Here is an 18,301-nt window from a genome sequence, read left to right as displayed (position 1 = left end):
TTTGCCCAATCGAAATTGGGGATCCTTACAATTGCAACATTGGGGGGTGGTACACTGACCTGGAAAATAGTATTACTATGGTAGGCTTAGTTAGTTAATTTGTCCGACTTGTCCGAATAGCTGACCTGTCACTGACCCAACGCACTCAATAGGTAATATAGAGCAGCGGTGCTGCGGAGCACTCTGGTAAAAGATTCGCTGACCGAATCAGGGTCCGGGAAAGCTGAGGTTCTGGCGAAGCACTTTGTCAGTGAAATCGATAACCCAATCGGGGTTCTGGCTATTAGCTGCAGAGAGGGAGTAGCGCAGGCGTTGCAACTGAAATGTGGGTGCTGGTCTTAACCTTTGGTGGTCCTGTCCTGATCCAAATCTGGTTTATCCTGTCCTGATTCTGATATGCACCTGCTGGCCTACTGGTAACTGCAACTTATGTGGTTTCTGTCCTTTAACTGACCCGTGGACAGGGTTGGTCTTCACACCATTTTAGGTCAATATAAATCTGTGTGGGTTTGTCATTATATTTTGTTTCCTTCTCTTTACCCTCCCTAATCGTTAAAAGTTTGATTTACATATGTTCCCTTTTCTTCCCTTCCCTTTTTATGCTTGAAATCATTTTGATTGGATGTTTGTTCTCTTTTCTTACCCTCCCTTTGATATATGCTTAAATTCGTATTTTCCGATTAAACAGCATGTTCCCTTTTCTTACCTTCCCTTATTGCTAAATGTTCAGTATAATATATCTTTTGAATAGTTATACATTAATTCTGATGTTTATTACTGAGAGCCTTTTGGGGTTTAATCTTTGGATCATGACCATTTAAGAAATTTAGGTAAAGAGTTTAAAACTTCCCGAGTCTGTGGTTATTATATGAGTGCAAATGATGTTTTTCCTATTATGGTAACTCCCTGATCCAACCAGTTATACGTACCAGTGACCAGGATTGGGTAAGTCAATGGTATAGGACCTAGTAGGTAAAATATCTGGTAGTAGAGCGAAGGTTACCTGATGAAAATATGAGGTATTGATTATGGGCCCATGTGATTATGGTAAATTTATAGTTGGCTGACCTGCGCGCTCTATCACTTACACTTTCAAAGAAGATCACATTTTTTCAATAACAGAATTTGTATAGCCTGGGTCTTTATACAGCCTCCAGAAAACTTGTCAAAGATGCACCTTTTCAACTTAGCCACATGCGTCTTCTGCAGTCCACCTATTTTGTGTCTTTTCTTTACAATTATATGAACAGTTGTAGTGATCCATCTAGGTACATGTTTGTCAAGACTTGCTTTCTTTAAGTCTAGTGATATTGCCGATCTAGTTGAATATGTTGGGCGAAGAACGTCTATTCCTTCAGTGGAATTACCTCTGTTATTCTGTACAAGAGTGGTGGTGGTTCAGCCAGAAGATTATCCACAGCACATACCCCTCCAAAAGAGAATGTCCCACGTCCTCCATACATCACATGATATCTTCTGAAGTAGATGTAACTCAACCTGATGACTCCAAATATTTGAAGAGCGAATGAGCATGCACTGCTCATGGAATAAAACTGCAACTGGCTACTAGGCTATTAATGCTTCACAAAAGGTGATGTTGACTGTCTTCACTGAAGTATGCGGCTCTATTTCACATTATCTGTTTTTAATGTACAGAGTATAGCTATGGTCTCCTCATCTTGGCTCTATCTATCTATCTTTGTTCAAATTGTTGCTTCATGAGCATTAATTAAGTGTCACTGGTGTAGAAGCAGCTACCATTTGCTTGGGCATAAATATTTCTGGCGCTGCCTGTGCTACCCCAGGGTCGTAGGGGTCATGAAATCAGAATAAGCAGAAAGTGCAGAGGGCTTTAAGTTTCAACTTTTGCTCTTCCTCTAGCCCGCATATCAAAAGGCTGATGAGGATAAAGGGAGAAAAGGAGCATATCCCTATGATAGCATAGAGGGTGAGGGTGTATTGAGTTAAATCCGCTGCTGCTTGATTAAAATAAATAGACACCTATGCGTGGAGTGACCGCATGCAATGTATGTGTCTTACAGTGATAAAACTATGAAGTCACAGAGTAATTTGGCTCATGAAACTGACACTTGAAAGATGTCAATGGTTTATTCATCACAGATATTTTGACAAGCAGAATTAAAGGCAAAAATAAAAAACATGCCCCTTTTAAGAAACAGGTAAGAAACATCATTGATTTAGAGACGGGTAATAAGTTCTATACCTTTGAAAAGCAGTGCTAGGGTAATTTTCCCTTAAGAGTAATTTCAATAGGAGTATTCCCTTAGGGAAAAACTGCCACCGTCATACCAGGTCTTCTCAAACTCTTTTTAGAAGGAATTTTGTCAGGCCTGTTAGGCAAAGGGAATAAGCATGCGAACATCCAAGTATCAGTTACCCCCATCACAAATGAAAATGCAGGTCCTGTTAAAATATTCATGTAGCACTGGTTCGGTTTATACAATGGAAAAGACACCGCATATTTATATGTCTATTTTGAATGTACTATTACTCCACTTTTTACATTTAACATGGGAAATTACTGCCTAGTAACACCTAAGAACTAGACCTTGGCTAATACCAGAGCTAGCACAATTAGTCTTCAAATTGTCATAACTGAATGGGTACACTGTATGTTAGCACCCATTTTAGCACTATAGGACAGTTCTAAAGTACCTCATATATGGTGTTTGTCAATTACTAGGAGTAAGATTATCTTCCAAAGTGTGAGGCAGTCTATCTGAAAAAAATCTGTAATTATTTTTATTCAGCAAAGTGATAGGTTTGAGGTCATTCTCGGAAAATCCTTCCTGCCTGCGTATACAGTCACAGCTCAGAAAAACTAATTATTACGACTAAATGGTGCCAAATAATTTTATTACAGGAAAAGCTCAGATATCATTTTCTGACCTCATTTGTCGATGAGGAGGAAACACAAAGGAGAAAATTTTTTAATTTTAGAAAATATTATAAGTAGTGCGATTTAAATTGTTTTAAACATTCATTTTAAAGCAGTTTTTTTATTTAGCATTCTGATTTGGTTTGCACATGCGACTTGCTGTCTTGACAGAGTATGTTGCAGTGTTGTCTCTCTCTTCGTTTTCTATTCTGAAGTCCCATTAGTTCACGCAAGTGGCAGTCACGCAGCCGCACTGAGCCACATTAGTGACATTGTAGTTTATGTATGTACTGTCTCGACAAAGTAGTCTGACCTCCTTACTTCTCGTTAACACCTCTTTGCAGCAGGAACATTTGCGTGTCCACCGTTGTGTTGTCTGAACATACCTACAAAGCAACATCAGAATGAGAATGAAAAGTTACTTGAATAAAAAGTTCAGTAATTATCAAATTAATGATGTCTTCTGAAGAACACATTTGGGAGAGGCAACATTTTACACAATAAGATGATGCCTAGCTCTTTTCATTCATTTTCGAAGGACTTTAAATGAATGTTATTTTGATTGTGAATTAAGAACATGGGGGTTTATTACAAGCCCCTTGCGCCGTCTGTGTGTCACTTTCTGTGACACACCGGCGGCACATTTTGCTGCCCCATCTTTACAAGGACATGAAAAGCCACCCGGCGTGGCTTTTCCTCTCCTTGTAAATACGGCACCTTTACACACAGCACTTTGCTTGAAAGGGGCATTCCATGGGTGCTGCTGTTGGATTACCAACCCATGGAACCCGACACAATTCCAGATTTATGAGAAATCATAAACCTGAAAAAAATGTGTCAGAATGCTGCACCATGCAAGGGGTGGCACAGCGAGGCGCAACAAAGGGAAATGTATAAATTGCTCATCGCTTTTTCCTCCCTCTAGTAGAGCTGCATTCTGCAGCACACATAGGAGGAGGAAATCATCTTTTTTTATTTTTTTGTGAATATTTTTGTGGAGTCCTTCCTGCAAAGAAACAATCTCCCTGCAACGCAGGCAGCCTTGCAACATGGTGCAAGGGTGCTTGCATGGCGCCCGATTGTGCACCAGCGTAGAGGAAGGTACAGGGAAGCGTCATATTCTTATAAATATAAGGTATCCCTGTATTTTGAAAGTGGCCCAGTGTGGGGCCGCCGAAGGTCACACTGCATCTAATAGTATGAGGGTAAAACATTCATTAACACAAAAACATGTAACAGGACATGCACGGAGTTCCTAATCTCATTCACTTTCTCCTGACTCTCTAAGGTCTCTACAGGCCTGTATATGCTTGAGAATGCATGTCACTACATGTTTTTTATCAGTGCTGGTCTGTGCAGATCCACACTGACAGGAAACTCAAAGCCATGCTGACAACCTCTTTCTTACAGATTAGTGCCAGTTCTTTGTTCCAAAGACATAGCAGATAGCCATAACTATATAAGTGAGAAAGTGCTTTTTTTGCATGCTCACCCTTCACTTTCTATTGGTATGGCTGTTTTTTAAATTTTGCATACTACAAGACTACGTTCCTGGCCCCAGGATATGTGCTCTGACCGCTAAAAAATGATAAAATTGTCTTATAATCAATTGATGTCTCTGCGATTACAGTAAATCTATAGTATGTGGTGCACTAGTCTCATGGAAAGCTAAATGTCACCTGTGGAATACAACACCCAATGTACCATCCTGCAGAGTGGCCCAAACATATGGCTTAAGTCCTACCTGTGTAGTTTTCAAACTTGCAGGCAAGCCTCTCAAAAAAATAATTTTTTACAAGAAAGAACCCTACTTCTAAACATTAAAGAACTCACCCCTTAGTAGGTCTTGCAGCCCACATGGTAGGGTGCCTAGTATTTTAAAGTGATATTTAAGAGAATTTATTCTTGACATGTATCTGCTACGATTAGCCCCCAAAAGCTATTTACGTTGTGAAGGCTTTTAGCTGTACTATAAGAACTATTGAAGTGCTAAATAAAAGTCTGCTAGCTTGGATTGGGATATACAGAGGCAATTAAACTACTATTTGTAATATTTCTTAAAATATAAGTCAATGGGCAAATCAGATGTTTAGTAAATATTTAAGAGAGTTGTCTGTTAAAAAGTTACACTATATCTGCCTGAGTCTTAATTAGGCTAATGAGGCAGGCAGATAATCTTGACAACCGTCCCTATAGAGAGAAAATAATGGCTCATGCCTCGCCACAGGAATTCCCAGGTAAAACAAAAGAGTGAGGGAAAGATGTTATGGCAATTTTGCACAATAAGCTCATCTCTGCCAACACAATTAATAAGACTTGGGCTTGGAATTATGAACACATTTGTATAGTTTTTTAGCAAATATAATTAGGGCAGGTTATGAACTGCTGCATGCTGCCACTCCTTTTTTGAGATTCCTTCTCGTGGCAGAATCTGTTGAGTGGATGGATGCAAAGGCAGCTACCACTTTTTTTTTAAAGCCCAATCTCCCTGAAAATGTTTCACAGTTGATGAGGGTTATTGTGCTTCCCATAAAATGTATAATACACTAAGGACATATCCTTCGCTGGGAAGGGCGCACCCCTATTTTTCTTTCTGAATCTCCCACGGCATCAGACTTTTTAAAATGTGCCACCACCTTAGTAATATCCCTCTAAAAATATCTTGCCAAGGAGGAAAACAAATTCTCAAATATCTTCAATTTGTGACCTCTGCCATTAGAGGCCAGAATATGTTCTACGGTTTGCACTTATGTCCAGTACTGAAAAAGGGTATAAACTAATATGTACTTCCTCTAATAAAAAGATTTCAGTCAGGCCCTCTGCAAGGTCTGATTGTCTTGTTAAAAAATCCCCCAAATGAATGTATGTTTTTTAAAGTGTATGCATTTTTATAAATGTTTCTTACGTATTGTTTAGTGGAAGAAATCTCACAATGATCTTTTGAGTGAATGAGTGATAAGTGCTATCTTATGTATTAGAGTTAATTATACATGGTGATGTGGGTTTTACTTGGTTCATTATATTGATGATTGTAAATCTCAGGTGCAGGCAAAAACGATTTCAAAAATAAACTTGAACCAGTTTTGAGTAGCTATGGACAAGGGGAGTACTAATTTCCCTAAATACACCCCTGCCAGCTTCACAAGCTCCCTTGAGGGACCAGCAAATTCTGTTATGTTGGATTTGCCTCAGAATTGTGCACTGTGTGGTAGTTTGCAGAAAGGCAAACAGGATATGCGGCAAACTTAGGAACATTTGTAATTGAAAACATTTTCATCATTGTGTAGGACCTGCTCAGCCTTATGCCCACCCAAAGGATAGTGAATCCTACAAAAGTGGTATTATAGCCCTACTAAGAACATGATCCAGACTTGCTGAAAATCAGAAGTGGGCTGGACCTGCTGTTTGAGATCTAGTACCGAAGACTAAGATGCCAACTAAAGGGTCAACTGACTGATGTCCTTTGCTGCAGTGGGTCTTATTCCCAAAGCGCACAACTGACTGGTAGCAACTGGACTGGTCTCTGCTGAAGTGATTCCTGGCCCCTAAATACTGTTCTCGAGTTTGAGGGAAATACATCTTAAAAACAAATTTCGAATTGCTGACCATGTTAGAATTACACATTAAAACAGTGTTTTAAACCATTGCAAAAATGGTTTCACATTGAAAATAACACGTAAAGAAAATGTGCTTACTTTATGTGTGTTAAATAATAATTTTAGAATGTATTTTGGCTTTGAATAAAATACTTTTTTCACTTGGACAATAACACGTAAGGGAAAGGTGCTTACTTAAATGTATATGAAAATAACATGAAGTAAAAGGCTATCATTCTTAAATGTCCCCTTTTAACTGGGCCCAAATGTTTTCCTTTGACTCTTGCTCATAGCTAAGTAGATATTTATTTAACCCCTTGCATGCTGATGACAGAACGGTTCCGTCATCAGCGACGGCTGAGCTGTGCTGATGACGGAACCGTTCCGTCATGACTCCGCCCGCGCAAGGCGGAGTCAGCATGGGCGGGGAATTCCCGCCGCACGCAAGGGGTTAAGACAATTGCCTCACACTAGTATTCTGCTAAAGAAAGTTCTGACTTCAAGCTTATGCTTTCTTAACTTCATCATGCAATATTAGATCACCCCTACAAAAATAACCCTTGCTGTAATGCACAATAAATAGACTGATAGAATGAACTATAATTTAGATATATTGTATGTATGCTTAACTAGAACATCATTGAAAGATTTGTTTATGTGTATCCGACTAGTCTATCGTATTCACAATATAACATAGAACGCAGCCTTAGCTTAGGTAAGAAGGTTCTCATGAGAACTTTACTCCATCTTGCAGTATACAAAAGTGTTTTATTAAAGTACCTGCATGAATGTTTACCGTGGGAATCGGGAGAAGAAGCAATGGAAGTTGACGACACCAGTGAACGAGTGGTTTCCATTGGATGACTGGATCGAACAGCTACTTAGGGTCCCATTACAATGAAGGGCAGATGACACCATATTGGTTCGGAACCGCCTGACCTTAGGTCAGTGGTTCCGACCTCAGTATTAGGATGCGACCACCCAAAGGGCGGTCAGAAACATACATTCAACTATGGCAGCTTGTGCAGCAAGCAGAAAAGGCCCTCAGCACAAGCTGCCATACAAAAATGCTTGTTTGGAAACATCAATGCACTGGATAGCAAGCACCTCACGGCAGGAATGTTTAGGGGGACACCATAGGTGCTTTACAGGCCCCATAGAGAAGGGCCATGGGGGGGAGCTCTGCTACAGGTCCACCAAAGTGGTTTTCGGACAGCCTTTTCATGTCATCGAAAATCTGTTGAAAAATAACATAATATCCCTCTGGCGGACCCGAGGCTTACTCTGCCATCATAAGGGGCTTATGGTGTCTTTCTGATGCTTTGATGAGTTCAGTGGACAGTTCCACCAGCCGATGCCTTTGCCCACCACATCGTAATGCGATGGGTGGACTGCAGGGGCAGATGTCGGAAGGACTGCAATTGACAGTCAGTCAGTTGCTGTCCTTCCAACATCATAATCAGCTCCTGCGTTTTGTTACACTATTGTGTGATTTTATATTAATGAGTGTTCGTAAGGCGTTAGATTGGAGTTCCATGTTCCATTCCTATTATTTCAGTTCTTTTCTCCTTTTTGTGGAAAGCTATTGCTAAAGGTGACTTTATTCGTTTCCATTTTCTCTGATAAATGCTACTGCAATGATCAATTCCCTATCACTGATATTCTGAAGGTTTAATATTGTAGCTGTTGAGAACTCGGCTGAGTTTCCATAATGACTCTTTATGGGAAGTTCGCCCTAGGCTCCAAAATCCTGTTCCTCTCTGAAAAGGAACTCTTCATGGGTTTCTGTGTATGGTAGATTAGGCTCTTAGTTAATTTAGTGACAATGTGTTTAGATGGAAAACTCTGTATTTGATTTATTCTGTCCCTAATCAACCTTTTATTTGGCCTTTCTGTAAACTAGACCAATCTGAATAAAGATGATAACTCCACACCATATATCTATGCATCCATATATATATATATAGATATATGGTAATCTAGTTACCCGATTACAGATATATCGAATTTTTTAACAACCGTGCCAACCTTTTCATTAAAAATTCTTTTTTGGTGACACACTGTTTTTATATTTTTCCCTTTCCTATTATTTCTGGACACTTCTACCTGGACCAGAGGTAGCCTCAGGTGAGGCAGGCATACCGCACGTTATTTGACTACCCTATGAATATGCCATGACGCCTGACGGGGCGGATAAAAGATACACCGCATCAACTAAATCAGGCTGTCCATGAGGGTTTTCAAAGACTAACCGAAGGTTTAGTAGACACCAGTGCCCATTCCTTTTTGATTAATTCAGTATCTAACTAGGGGAACTGAATGGACCTTGAATCCTCTTCCCTCCTTTTTGATAGAAGTTTTGATAACTTATTCAACCTTCCATCATTGACTGAACATTAAAGATCTGGTAGTTGATGATACTGCATGATTTGTGTATTCGTTCCAGCTCTATTTGCAACATGGTGGCAAAGCTTAATTGACCTGTCAAGTGCCATCAGGATTTCCAAAGGATGCAATCTATAAATTGGGGTGTTTAGTCTTAAATACCATATCGCCATATCCTTTAGGCGCTAACAGATTCTGGTAGCAGAGGATATAGCTCACACCCGAATGGAACATTAAAAGCAGTACCCAAGCTGTATTAACATAATCTATGATTCCAGTTTCCAGTGCCAAGATGAAGTCTGAGTGGCAAAGTGGAAATCGTAGGTGTTTGCGGTTTTGAAGGTGCGAGTATGAATAGGTTGAAACTGATGTGGTAGTGAGTATTTTTTGTTGTATGTCTTTTTTTTCAAGTGTATGAGTGAGTGTTAGAAGCATTGAGTTGTGAAGGGAAGTTGAGTTTCATGCTCATTGAAGTCAAAAGATCCCGGTATAATAATACAAGTTTCAAACGTATTTGCAGGACATTTAAATGCGGAGTGTGAGATACCGTCACTTCTATGACTAACAGTCGGGACAAGCTGTTGTATCTGATTAACTTTGGTTAATGTTAGTGGAACCTTATTGCACAAATCAGTGAAGCTACATTGATTTATGTGATTTTTCACAGGTCGAAATTTTGACAGGAGTGTGTGAATTTGAATAAAAATTGTAAGCGGTACGTCATGGTGTTTCGGGCTGGGAATGTATGGTTGGTGTGCTTTAATGCTGCCATTGGCTACTGAATTTTCAGTGTTGCGCTGTGTTTGATTTTCATCAATGTAAGTGCTTTAGATTTGGAAAAGAATCACATGAAATTAGAAGCCATCATTTAATTAGTAGGTTAAGAAATTTGATGTATAACGAACAGAATCAAAATATTTGGTTACATGAACAGTTGAAAATATTTATTTGACATCATCAACTATTTTAAGGAGGTGAAAAAATTAGTAAGAGGAGATGTCACTAGTCCTGTATGCATAGGTGAGGAAGCACCTCCAGAGGGTACTCCAGCATACATTGTAACTACTGAACATGGTTTAAGCTAATGTTTGTGGCTTCGACAATGGAGTAGAATTATGGAAAATTAGGGTGCTTTAAATTTTTTGAGGGTTTGGACAAACCAATTTAAGACAGCACCTCTCAGACCCGCTGCAGCAATATGTTCCATCAGAATGTCTTGGTTGATGGGATAGAAAGCTGCAGATATATCCAAGAGGATCAAGGCCTGAGTGCAGCACTCATCAGCCTTTCCTTTTTGGTCATCCATACGGAAAGTATAATGAATTCAATGAAATGGGAGGGTCGAAAGCCTGCCTTGTGTGGGCTAAAAAATTGGTTCCTTCTATGAAGGTTCTGAGAAGTTTGGCTATGTGTGTCTTTAAAGAGTTTAGCTGGGAAGGGGAGAAGGGATATAGGCCTGTAATTCTCCATCTTCTGAGGGTTTACACATTGTTTTTGTATTTAACAAAACTACACTATACCACAGTTCCAAAATCAGAACCAGAGTGCCCAAGAATAATTCCCTTTATTCGGGACTGGCAAATTTGATTCTGATAATTACCAATTAAGGTGCCTGAGAGAGGAAGAAGATTGTGTACTTGGCTCAGTCTTAGATGTAGACCTGAGTGGCACATATGTAAATTCATATGTTTATGGTCATAATGTGTCATTTCTAATCGACACAAGAGATAAGCGTTTCACTGTTAGAACAGTGGAAGTACCAGACTTGCCTCTTTCGGGAAGAATGATCCAAGTAGCTAGGGTTAAAAATGAACAAATGCAGAAGAAGCCACAATAAGAATAGAAACGTTTGAAGAAAAGAATCCATTTGTGGTCTGTGATACAGGCCCAGTAAATCTGTTGGGAAGGGATCTGTTGTGAAAGCTAAATTGCCCAATACACTGCATACCAGACGGTGTTGCCTTCCAGACACTTAATGAGGAGGTGGATTTTAAAATGATCAGAAAATAGGCAGCTATGGGAATATCTCCTTTGCTGACTGTTTCTGATTTACCAGAGGATTTAAGATACACAGTAAATAAAGAAGTTTGGGAAAAAGATGTAAATCTAGTCCAAATCACATCAAAGCCAAATGCTGTTTCCCCTAGTACAAAATCCCACGATTTGTCTCCAGAGACAATTGCATGAATAAAACCAGTGATTAAAGATATGCTTCAGGAAGGCATACTGAGAGTGCTGATTAGACGCCCATGCAATTCACCTATAATGGGTGTGCAGAAGCCTAACAGCAAATATAGGGTTGTCCAAGATTCGCTACAGTTTAATGAAATAGTAGTGCCCTGTTTTCCTGTCAGTGTACTGTTCCAAATTCCCTGTGCTGCACAATAGTTCACTGTTATTGATTTAAGTCAGGCTTTCTTTTTAGTGTCATAGCAGACAGATAACCAATATCTATTTTCATTTAATTCCCAGCAAAAGACAATCACTTGGTATTGTGTACTTCAAGGGTATAAAGAGAGTCCATCAATCATCAATCAGATTTTAAAATGAAATCTTAAGTCACTGCAAATGCGAAGTAAGATTACCCTCGTCCAATATATCGATGAACTATTGGTAGCATGAGATACACAGGAAGCTTTTAAGAACAACACCATGACCTTTTCAATCACCAGGACACAAAGTGGCTCCAGGTAAACTGCAATATTGTCAAAAAGAAGTTCAATAACTGGGACATATTATCATGAAGGTAGTCGGGAAGGTGTCAACATAGAGAGTGGAATCCATCTTTTAGATGAATCCACCATGAATACAGGAAGAAATGAGAATGTTTTTGGGAATGGTTGGCTACAGTAGATAGTGAGTACCAAACTTTTCTTTAATGCCAAAGCCTCTAATGATGTTGTCACATTGAAATGTGTTCAACTGCTTCCTTTGAACAACGAATGTACAAAAGCGTTCTTAGATCTGAAAGAGAAAGCAACATTATGCCGCACCACAGCTCCGGTGCCTGATTATACAAAAGAGTTTTAGTCTGTTTTGCAGTGAGAGAGATGTCTCAGTTTTGAGACAGACTCATGGAGGAGCCCAAAGACCTCTGACATATTTTTCTACCACACTTGATCTTGTAGTGGCAGGCCTCCCCAGGTACTTGAAGGCAGTTGCTGCGGTGAGTGGTAGTCTGGAAAAGAGGAAGAACATAATGCTGGGCCACTCTTTAAATGTCATGGTCCCTAACTCTGTTGAACGATTTTTTACCAAAACAAAAACCCAGTATCTCACACACAATAGATTGACTAGATATGAGGAAAGTCTGTTAGCCTCAGAAAACATTGTAACAAAGCGTTGCAATGTACCAAATGTATTGCCAGTAATTTAACAAAGTGAAAATTGTGAAGAGCTTGATCATGTTTGCCTAAATGTCACTGAACTATGCAAAAAACCTAAACCTGTTATTAAGGATGAACCACTACATTTTGCCCAACTATGTCCTATTTGTGGACGGTTTAAGCCTAAGAGACAATGAAGGAACACTAAGAGCATAATATGCCATGTGCACCATAAATGATGTGATAGAAGCTTCCTGGCTTCAAACTTTTGTCTCCACACAGGTTTTGGAGTTAATTGCCCTTACCCAAGCTTGAAGTTAGACTGCTCAAATGAGAGTCACCATTTTCAATGATAGTCAGAAAGGATTTGGCATAGTGCATGATTTTGAGCAAATGTGTTTGCAATGTGAATCTCTTACATCTAGAGATACCCCTATTCGGAACGGACAGCATGTAAAAAATCTCCTTGAAGTGCTCCAAATGTCTAGTGAAATTGCTGTTGTAAAATGTCCTTGACATCAGACAGGCACCAGGTACATTGCATGCTACTGTGCATTACTAGAATACACATTTAATGGAGGTTTCACCTGTGAAACTTTCAAAGGAAAATATATGAAAAGAGATGGATTGGGCGACATTATGACTGATGGAATCATTAAGACTTAGTAGGGTAATTAAATGAAAGAGACTAGATACATCTGAAGATGATTTGTCTTTCTAGACTTGAATTGGCACGTGAAACAGAGTTTGTCATGATTTTAAAATCATGGAAATGGAGGGTATTAAGAGCTATACTTTTTAAAAACAAATTTAGACTTGCAGACCATATTAGAATTGCACTTTAGAATGTGTTTTCAACCACTGAAAAAATGTATTCACATAGAAAAGCACACATAGGTGTTGGTAGGTGGTTGGTCGTGACAGTACCTATGCAATCCGCCCGTGTTCTGTGGCAGTCTGCGAGCCCGTTTTTCATTTACTGATGATGACTCTATCGCTGCGCTGCTAATCCCCGATTTATTGTACTTTTTAAATTTTTAAAAAAACGTTCTGCTTTTTAACTTATTGCACTTTTCACTTTGTCTCCATGTACCTGAGGAGGAGGTGGGCTTACTCTGCCCCGTTCCACCACGGCTTCCAGTGCCAATTGAGTGGAGGCCAGTATGCCATCTTGCTGTGAGCCCCCTATCCTGGTGGGACTGTAGGCAGTGGTCTAGCTGGGGGAGGGGTTTCACTATAAATCAACAGGCTGTGTTGGGCGTGATGCGGCGAGGGTAGGTGGTGGCAGTACCTACGCAATCTGCTCGTGTTATGTGGCAGTCTGCAGGGCCGTTTTTCATTTACTGATGATGACTCCATTGCTGCGCTGCTAATACCAGATTTATTGTACTTTTTAATGTTTTTAAAAAAACTTCCTGCTTTTTACCTTATTGCACTTTTCACTTTCTCCCCACGTACCTGCGGAGGGGGTGTGCTTCCCCTTCCCGTTTCACCAAGGCTTCCAGTGCAGATTGAGTGGTGGGCAAGGCGCCATCTTGCTGCGAGTCCCGGATCCCTGTGGGACTGTACGGGACTGTACGAAGTGGTCTAGCTGGGGGAGGTGTTTCACTATAAATCACACATGCCCTCTCAGACATGCAGCGGACGCGCACAGCGGGCACGCCAAAGGCAAGCCCGTTTGCACCCGTTGGCACCCCCGAAGCGACCAGCGACAGCACGCTGGCCATGTCGAGTCAGATGCTTGCGGCATCAGGAGGTCCTTCGATCGTGAGGAACTTTTGGCGCTAGATATTTTTAAATGTAATGGAAGTAAGCAGTGGGCAGTACTTCACAGCTTATCTAAAACATGCCCGTCCTGCAAATTCTGCCTCCAAACTAGCGTCACAGGTCCTCCTCCCTTAGTAGCGAGTGAGTCCAGAATTCAGGCGGCACTCATTAATTCCCGGTCTATGGCCAAGCCTGCTCCTGACATCTATGAGCTTCTTTCGGATGCTAAATTAGATGTTCTATTTATAACGGAAACTTGGCTGAGTGAGTCCTGCGCTCCGGTAGTGGAGCACGCTATTCCTAGGGGTTATAAAATTGTCTGAGCCGATCGTAGAACTGGGAGAGGTGGTGGAACGCAGTGGTGTTCAGGGATACGTGGTCTTTCACTAGCGAAGTCTCAGGTGAGTGGGTGGAAGTTGAGGCTTTGGATTTTACTTTCACTCTTTCCCCTCATTTTACGCTGGGAGGCAAGTTGGTCTACCGCCCGCCCAGTCCACCCGAATCTTTTTTGAAGACTGTGGACGATATCATTATCCCTCGTGCCCTCCGCTACTCCAAGTTTCTACTTTAAGGGGGTTTTAATATTCACATGGACGTTCCAGTTGTGCCTGACTCTGGGGCTCTTTTGGATTCACTAAATCTGGCCAAGTTGACACAGTGGGTCAAGATGCCATCACATTCGGGTGGACATCTAATTTATGAATTTTGATGTAGCTGTAAGGGAACCGGAACAAGTTACTTGGTCTGACCACTACCTGATCAGGTTTTTGTGGCTCATGGGGAAGTTACCTCGCACGCCTGCTTTGCCCCCTGATTTCTACGCTAGGAAGATTAATCTACTGGGTCTCTGGGAGGCTTTGCTTCAGGCACGCCCAGTTCCTGCCCCTGACCTGGAAGGGGCGGTTGATAGCTTGGATTGCTGGATTGGCCGGGGGGGTTAGCTCTTGTGCTAAACAAGCTTGCTTCAGAAAACATCACGCTCCTCCCTCAAAGCCTTGGTTTTCAAATGCTACTAAGGATATGAAACTGGGGCGTAAAAAATTAGAGCTCTGTTGGCACACAGGAGTATTGCCCTTCCACTAAGTCTGCTCTTCGAATAGCGCAGAGGGACTCCTATACTGCTATCAGGAAAGCTAAAAGCGATTACTATGCTGGGCGTATTGCGATGGCAAATAACAACAGCAAGAAGATCTTTGCCATTGTTAGGAGCTTTTTATCGCTCTGTGCTGAGCAAAGGATTTTTCCTGTCTCACAACAATGGTGTGAGGAGCTGTCCTCTTTTTTTATCGAGAAGACAACGAGGATTCAGGACAGCCTGGGAATACATTCCCTGGAACAAAAGAATTCCTCCTTTGTGTTTCCTCTAATTCCCAGCGTACCAACCTCCGGTTTACGCTATTTATGCCCGCAGCTGAGCCTGTCTTAAGTCGGGTTCTCCCATAGATCCCTGTCCGGACCAAGCATTAGCCGGGGTAGCTGAGGAGGTCTGTTGTGGTGATTGTTAATCTTTCTCTTCAGACCTCCACGGTTCCCATGCGCTGGAAACAGGCCAAACTTCTAACCCCTCTCAAGAAACCTTCTTTAGACCCTTCGGTTCCAACTAACTACCGGCCTATTTCTCTCCTACCAGCTCTGGCTAAAGTTTGCGAGAAGGAGGTTTTCCAGCAGCTTGAGGCCTTTGTTGAAGCATCGGGTGCCCTTCACCCTGCCCAATCTGGGTTTAGAACTGCCTATAGTACGGAGACTGTGCTGGTGGAGATTTCAGAGGTGATCAGGGAGTGCCTGGATGGGGGTGGCAGGGCGGCCTTGATTTTTCTGGACCTCTCTGCCACCTTCCGTATGGTGCCCCACCAGCTACTCCTTGCCCGGCTGTCATCTATTGGTGTTGCCGGTCCGGCGTAGGATTGGATAAAATCCTTCCTGGATGAATGCACTCAGCAGGTCTGGATGTCTCCTTTCTCATCCTCGGTCAGGAAACTCACAACGGGGGTCCCTCTGGGCTCTACATTGAGCCCTTTGCTTTTCAATATATATCTGAACCCTTTGATGTTTCTGACGGAAGAGCTGGGAGCAAAATTTATAGCGTGCGCAGATGACACCCAGCTGAATTCACCCGGAAGGGCACTGACTTGGACACTAATATCACCCAGACGTGTCTTGCGTCCGTATTTTGCTGGCTTGCACAGGCCCATCTGAAGTGCAATGAGGACAAGTCGGAGGTTCTCTTATATGGCTAGTTCCCCCAGCCTTCAGAGACTCTCTGTGGCCTCCAGATTTCCCTTGTCCTAATTCAGAGGGAGGCCCGGCAAAGAACTTAGGGGTGTGGTTTAGTGAAGATCTCCGGTTCTCAGATCATGTTAAAAAACTCACCGGAGTCTGCTTTGGCACCCTTAAGGCCTTAAGAAGGTTTATTCCCCTGCTCCCAAGAGAGGCAAAAGAGACGCTAGCCTGTGCCCTTATTCTTTCCTGCCTCCACTATGCCAATACTTTGTTCATTGCCATTCCTGGGTAATTATTAAAAAAACTTCAAATTATACAGAACACCATAGCCAGACTTCTGTTCAACATCTCTAGGAGATCTAGTGTTCGGCGGCATTTGCGGGAACTGCATTGGGTGCCTGTGGCCCAGCGGGTGCAATTCAAAGCCTTTAACTTATCTCACAGGGCCCTCCACGGTCAGGGGCCTGTGTATCTTAGGAGGCTCTTTGCTCTGTATGTGCCCAGTCCACCCCTGCGTTCTGCCTCTCAACGTCGGATGGCTATTCCGCGGTTTCACAGATCAGGTCTGGGGGGTCAGTCTCTTTCTGTCAAAACAGGAGCTGCCTGGAATGCTCTCCCAAGGGATTTACAGCTTACCCAAGATTTTCAACTTTTTAAAAAACGCTTAAAAATGTATCTGTTTAGTCACTTCATTTAAATGGCTTTTGCTCGCTCTACCCCAGCTCACTTACGCCCCGGGACACTCAAGAGTATTTGTGCGCCATATAAGCTCTTTATAACATAACATAGGGAAATGTTCTCACATTTAAAAGAATAATTTTAGAATGCATTTTTTTTTTAAATAAAAAACATCTCTTCAAATAGACAATAGCACACAGGAGAAATGTACTTACTTAGATGTGTATGAAAAATAGGTGATGAAGTAAAACATTTTTGTACTAGGTCATCATTTTTAAATGTGCCCCTTTAACAAGGCCCAAGCCTTTTCTCTTGACTCTTGCTCATAGCTAAGCAGACATTTATTTAGGACATTAATATTGCACTAATATTGTGCTCAAGAATGGGCTGAGTTGAAGCTTATGTTTCCTTAGCTTCATCACACCATATTAGATCACCCCTACAACAAAAAGCATTGTTGTAATGCCTAGTGAATAGATTGATAACATGAACTATAATTTAAATATATTTTATGTATGCTCAACTAGAACATCATTGATAGATGTGTTTCTGTTCATCCAACTGGTCTGATGTATTTGCAATAGAACACTGAAAGCAGCATTAGCTTAGGTAAGAAGGTTCTTATGAGAACTTCCCTCCATGTTGCAGTATTCCAAACAGTATTTAATAAATCCTCCGATGTGAATGTTTACTGTGGGAATCAGGAGAAGAAGCAGCGGAAGTTGATGACACCATCAGACCAGGGTTTTCATTGGAGGAGAGTATGCAATAACTTCTAGGTTTTGTTACATTATTTTGTGACTTTACACACAATAGGGAGTTAGTTCAGAGTTCTGAGTTCCATTTCTAACATTTCAGTTCTATTGTCCTCTTTGCTCACAGCTATTGCTAAAGGTGACTTTCTTTAATTTCTTTTTCTCTGATCAATGATGTTGCACCAAACAATTTCCTTTCACTGGTATTCTGAAGGTTGATACTGCAGCTGTGGGGACCTCAGGTGAATTTCCATAATTACTCTCCATGGGAAGTTCTCTCTATGAAGAGAAATCCTGCTCTTTTCCAAAAAGGAACTCTTGATGGGTTTCTTTGTGGTAGACTAGGCTCTTAGTTAGTTTAGTGACAATTTTCTCCAGGGAACCCTGTGTATGTGATTTATGCTGTCACTAATCAACCGTTTTAGTCAACCTTTCAGTAAACTGGACTAATCTGAATAAAGATGGCATACCCATACTAAAACTTTAAGATGAATAAAGGACTGAAAACGTATCCAACCTCTCATCCTTGACTTAACATTAAGGACCTGGTAGTTGATGATATTGCATTATTTGTGTTTTTGTTCCAACTCCATTCACAACACTGTGGCAAAAGTCCATTGACCTGTCAGCGCCATCGGGATAACCAAAGGATGACATCTATGAGTTTGAGTGTTT

At 41.3% G+C, this 18,301-nt stretch overlaps 1 protein-coding gene across 1 annotated transcript in view; it reads right to left on the bottom strand.

Annotated features, from left to right (window-relative positions):
• Window positions 1-2,069: 2,069 nt before the first annotated feature.
• Window positions 2,070-18,301, bottom strand: part of LOC147733201 (mucin-2-like) — a 1,190,401-nt gene continuing 1,174,169 nt past the window's right edge. Inside the window, exon 42 of the mRNA XM_086957735.1 lies at window positions 2,070-3,285. Within this exon, the coding sequence (XP_086813861.1) occupies window positions 3,120-3,285 (166 nt within the window). The 3' untranslated portion in view covers window positions 2,070-3,119. The remainder of the gene's footprint in view (window positions 3,286-18,301) is intronic.

Source organism: Lissotriton vulgaris, chromosome 2_1 (genome assembly GCF_964263255.1).
Source record: "Lissotriton vulgaris chromosome 2_1, aLisVul1.2, whole genome shotgun sequence".
Classification (NCBI taxonomy): domain Eukaryota; kingdom Metazoa; phylum Chordata; class Amphibia; order Caudata; family Salamandridae; genus Lissotriton; species Lissotriton vulgaris.
Note: the sequence above shows the minus strand (reverse complement) of the source record. Positions and strands in the feature narration are given on the sequence as shown.